The 5,717-nt window shown below is 40.4% G+C and overlaps 1 protein-coding gene across 1 annotated transcript; it reads right to left on the minus strand.

The window, feature by feature from the left end:
- Positions 1-2,800: 2,800 nt before the first annotated feature.
- LOC122671920 (probable pectate lyase 12) lies at positions 2,801-5,667 on the minus strand. Its single transcript, XM_043869408.1, has 2 exons — positions 4,879-5,667; positions 2,801-3,208 (listed from the first exon to the last, which is right to left on the minus strand). The coding sequence occupies exons 1-2, from the start codon at positions 5,608-5,610 to the stop codon at positions 2,933-2,935; spliced, it is 1,008 nt and encodes a 335-aa protein (XP_043725343.1). The 5' UTR covers positions 5,611-5,667; the 3' UTR covers positions 2,801-2,932.
- Between the last annotated feature and the right edge of the window lie 50 nt (positions 5,668-5,717).

Consider the following 5,717-nt stretch of genomic DNA (forward strand, 5'->3'; position numbering starts at 1 on the left):
ATATATACATATATACATATATATATATTTTGTCTGTCGTTCAAATTGATTTTCCTTACTGACCAAATATAATGCAGTGGCGGCAGGGGCTAATGAGAAACTTATTCATTTGTAGCCAATTGCATAGCCTAGTAGATATTTGTAGCCATATATATTAAGCAACTCTGATGGAATGTATATGTACTCATCATCCTTTGTTAGATCTTGTTAATGTGTTTGTCAGGGTGCACTTGTAGTGGATATCTAAGTAGCAACAACTACTATCAAGGATGATACCTTAACATCATATATTTGAATTTGAGTACTTTGTTGTAAAACATGTTTCCACCAGATGTGGTGGGAGCTGAAATAGGTAAAAGATAGATGCTAAAAAATCTTGTTAGTTCGACTACTAAAGATGCCTGCAAGCATTTATCTACAGGCGAGCCCCCCCCTTACCACAGAAAGGAAGCTTCCATTGAGACATAAAAAAATCCTTATACAACAGAATTTAGGGAATTTTTTTTTTATTCCTAAATTCATTAAAAAGAGGTTTCTCTTGTTGCATGGAGTAGAGTTTATTTGCTTAATATTTGGGAGGCCTAGGTCTTAGAGCTGCATACACACACAGACTCACAATAAGTCCCTTTTAGTAAAGCTTGCTCGGAGGTTATTAACCAATAATGGGGAATTGTGGGTTGAAGCATTAAAAGTATATCTACAGTAAGTCCTTATTTGATGCTTTTGTTCAGTTAAAAAAAAAAAGAAAAAAAAGAAAAAAAAGAAAAAAAAAAAGTTATTGGGCATAGATTAGTATTGCTTGTGTTGCCACTAGTTAAATAAATTGTTTGTTGATCCATGAATCCCTAAGGTGCCGGATTTTTGTTTACCATCAAATTATACTGAGCATAATTTTTTTTTTGACGAAGTACAAGATTTTATTGTGAATGGTGCGTGGAATTCTGCTCTTATTTTATTCCCTTTACTCCCTATTTTGGTGATTAGGATCCTTGAGATTGCTATACTTCCTCTTTCTTCCGCTGCTGATAGATGGTGTTGTGTTGTTTCTATGGCCAACAACTTTCCCATCAAAATGGTTGTTTTTGGGGAGAAAGAACACTACCTAGGCGCATGCGGTGTTGCCCTTCTGCCCAGACACAAAGGTGATAGTCATTTCATCCGCCCTTGTGTCTAGGCGTAGGGGCAGCGCACCGCACGTGCTCAGGTAGTGTTCTCGTTCCTTTGTTTTTATTATTTTGAAAAAAATTCTGGTTTGTCGGGTATGGAGTCTCTTTTGACTACACATAGGAAGTGGTGGAATATTATTTTTTTTAGAAATTAAAGGTTTATCCAAAATTCAAAATTTTTATGTGGAGAGTTTTAATGATTTGTGTTACGGGTAAAATACTTCAACCACTCACAATGAGACACGTGGAAACATGAAAATAAGAAGCACGATCCACGAAGTCTCTCCTCTTACTTTCCTGATATAGAAACCTTCTAAAATCCCAAAAGCAAAGAGATATACTCCGACTTGGAGACCTAGAAGATCTATGCTTCCAGTTCCCCATTAAGGGAAGGAATCTTATCAACTAGGGGATATAGAAACCTGCCTAAAACAGACTCTCCAAGAATAGTTTCTACTCTTGAAAGGAAACTACTAAATCAAGCCGGATCTGTATCAGAGAAGGATTCTCATCTCGAATTGATGCTACCAAGCCACCAATATAAATAGAACTCCCCCCCAGGGGACAAGGTATGTCACAATTTCTACTTCACACTAAGAGGAGATTGCTCTGTTTTTTTCATCAGTTGCAAGGAAGCTGACTTAAGCTTCTGTGAATCTTTGCCGGGCACTGTCCCAACCCTCTCATGGTGTCTTTTCCTTTGTCTTCCACAGGTGTCTTTTGGAGCACAGTTCATAGCTACGGAAAGTCAATTTTCTGCTGCAACAATTTGCTTTGCAAATGTAAGTTGGCTGCATGGGAATGTGGGATGATATATGTATTTTTAATAATCAAGAAAGGGAGACCTTGTGGCATTTGTTTTTTTTCTTCTGTGTTTTACCAAAAGGCTATGGGCTCTATGGGGTGTTTGCCATCTCTTTATATTCCATTTGGTATCATGGAAATCAGGTGGTTTTTCGCAATATGAAGTTAAATCCTTGCCATCCTTAGGAATAGGATGGGATTTAGCTTTTGCAGGAAACTTTAAGGCCTCAAGAAAACAAGCTGGTTGGGCACCTCTTATTATTAATCAGAACAAGTATATTTTCTAATAGCTTGATTTTGGTAAGGCAACTAATGAATGAAAAGTTAAAAAACAAATAATGACTTGGATAAAATTTTACTACATACATATAGGGAGAGGGCTAGAAACATCGCCCGTGTGTGATACGGCACCATTAAGAGAGAGAGAGAGAGAGAGAGAGAGAGGATGCTAGTTTGTAGTATGCGAGCAGTGTGCTCAGCCTTTTCCCATATATATCCTAGTCCTGAATGCCAAAAATATAAAGGATTATTAAATACAAAAATAAAAGAGAGAGAATATAACAAGTAAGAACGATAAAAAAATGGAGGGTGACAATGGGGCACTGCTCCCATAAACCATTCCTCCTCCAACAAAAGGTCCCCAACTTGCACCCGTACCCGGACCTGTACCCACTCCAACACCACCAGTCTCATTGCCAAAACCAGCACCCGACCCTGTACCCATACCCGTACCCGGATCAGTCACAGGCACACCACATATGGTAGTTGGAATGGTCCCACCAGTATCCTTAACCACACCCATTACACCTGCATTCATGGTTAATTGGTCAATCATCATAGCTGATTTGGGCTCAGTACTTGATGCTAATTCATACTTAACCCCAGCTCCTTCCCCTGAAGGTACAAAAAAAGCTCCATTAACTAACATGTCTCCCTCAGTTCTCCAATCCCATTTTACCCATTCACTCTCTTGTGTGTCCAATCTCCTTGTTGCCTCTTTCGCATTCGGGTTCTCCTGGCGCCGTATATCGATTCCCCTGACTGTTTATCGTTGGGTTTGCACTTCCGCCGACGGCATATATCCCCCAATGTGTGTAATCGTTATTGACAATGTGGAAGTAACCATGCCTGCATCTTGGCATCCTTTGCCCTAACCCCTCACCAAAATGGTTCAATGCCACCGTCACTTGCATGCCGGAATCGGCGACAAAATTGTCGTTGTGCCCTAAAAGCATCACCTATTGAAAATAATAATTCATATTACATATAATTAAGACATAAATCAAATCATAGTTTCTTCATCTACTTCAGAGTTCAGATCTTATAGTTAAAGTTCCATTGGGTAGTTAGATAGGATAGATCCCCCCCCCCCCCAAAAAAATTAAGGAATTTCCTTGTTGGGATTAAGTCATGTGTCAATTTGGTCAATTTGGCTCGTGTCCTGTAGTGGCGAGAGCTGGAGCGTCCAGCCCATGGAAACCACCTAAAAACAGGGGGTGGGGTGGTCATTTCACATGTGGGGCCCAAGTGGGACTCACCTGTGAATGACCATCCTACCCCTGTTTTTGCTGTGGTTTAGCTAGGTTGGATGCTCCAACTCCCGCCACTGCAAGACAGAAGCCAAATCGCAATTTGGTGACCTATGCCAGTTATATCTGTACCTTTTCCCTGTTATTGTTCCAATTTCAATGGTCCATGCTCTTTGAAATATCCCAAATATTTTTGAAAACATTATATTAATGTGTTATTAAATGATTAGATTAATTTGAATAATATTAAACCATGATTAAATGATGACAATAATAATATGTTTATTATACACTAAGGTTTTTTCTTTTTGGAAAAAAAATGCTCACTAAGTTTATAACTTAAAGTAACAAGAAGTGGCAGTTATGGTGCTCACCATAATAAAATGTTGGGGAAAGGAATGCTAACCAGACACGATGCACGGCGTGTGTCTGCACCTAGATACAATCGAATGTGAAATGACTGGCGCACCCCTGATCCTTTTCACCTTTCTAGGGGTACATCAGTCATTTTGTGGGGTGTGTGTCAGTGTGTGCGACTGGGTAGCATTCTTTCTCCCAAAAATGTTAATAGGAAAAATGGACAAAATTTTGCTGTTACCTGGGTTGCGAGACTGCTACCTAACTCACACCCAAAGACATGGAATCTAAAAAGATATTTGAAAAGTATCAAAACCTAAGGGAGTATTTGTAAACCCAAAGAGGAAGTGAATTATTCTATTTCTTTGGCTGCAGCCCGTGTAGCAGTAAAATTTTTTCCAGGAAAAAGAACCATGAAAAGGAGAATGGATCATTTGCACATACCAAAAGGTGAACGTACATCTCAGAGCCAATCACATTTTAATTTTGTTTCCATAAAAACCCCTCTTCCCCTTGTAAATGGCAAAAATAGGACAGGTGGTTGGCTCTCACATGTACGTTCACCATTTGGTACGTGCATAGGAACCGAACTCCTTGAAAGGCAATGTGCCCCTAAGCCCAGACATAAAGGGGCACAAAATGACTGCTCCACCCCCATAAAAGATAGAAATCTCATGCTTCCAAACACGCATCCATTGGGCATAGGGACCACGCCGCCTTTCAGGAACCCTCTCCCAATATTAATTTAAAGTAAGAGCTTTGAAAAACCAATTTGGATCGTCTACGGTGCAGCTGCCCGTCCTGTCTGTGCTGCGTAGACACAGGGCCGCATGCAAAGACCGCCTTACCTCTGCCTGAGCGCCTTACTCGAGTGGGGGTAAGGCGGTCTTTGCACATGGTCCTATATCTACGCAGCAAAGACAGGACGGACAGCTGCGCCGTAGACGATCTGCATCCTTGAAAAACTACAATTTTGAATCAATAATCATATTCCACAAAAAATATGAAAAATCCAACATCACCTTGTCATGGTGGGAGAAATAGTTGTTTGAAATAGTGATGCCGGTGGAGCCAAGTGTAACATCGATGAGACCATCAGTGCAACTAGAGAGGGTACAATGATCGACCCAAATCTTGCTTGAACTCATGATTGTGATACCATCACCGTCCGATTTCGCCGGAACACAATCATGAATATGAACATTATGGATGATCACATTACTAACTTGATCTAAAATGAGACACCCAGCACCAACAATATGAACAATAGCACCACGACCATCTATCGTCTTGAAGCTACTCATCATAAGCTTCTCTTTAAGCTTTATAGTCATGTCGCCGGAAAAAATGATCCATAAGGGTTGATTTAAGGACACCCCATAACGTAATGTCCCCGGCTTCAATCCGGCGTCGGAGGAGTCAGTAACAATATAAGTCATACCACCCTTTCCGCCGCCCGCATTCCGGCCAAAACCAATACCACAATCAGCTAAATTCTGCCTATTTGATGCCCAATTGGGGTTGCACCGCCAGCAATCGTCGATTGGGTTTCCGGTCGGGCACGCAACCGTCTGATCTTTCTCATGGAAACCCATAAGCTGTCTTCTTGATAAGGACTCCTTAAACCTCCATTGTAATTCTTGAACAACTGATTCAGGGTTTGGGTGTTCATGAGGAAGAGTAAAGTTGAGAGTTGCAGTAGTAAGAGAAGAAAGAAAGGTTAAGAGACAAATGAAGAGAATGCATAGCAGCATCTTGAATGTGATGGTGAAGAGGGGTTTTTAGTGATTTTTCCTTCTTGTTCAATGCTCTGTTGAGATGCATAGCTAGTTTATGAAGTTAAGATTTATACCAAGTGTGT

The sequence above is a fragment of the Telopea speciosissima genome, chromosome 8 (assembly GCF_018873765.1).
Source record: "Telopea speciosissima isolate NSW1024214 ecotype Mountain lineage chromosome 8, Tspe_v1, whole genome shotgun sequence".
NCBI lineage: Eukaryota > Viridiplantae > Streptophyta > Magnoliopsida > Proteales > Proteaceae > Telopea > Telopea speciosissima.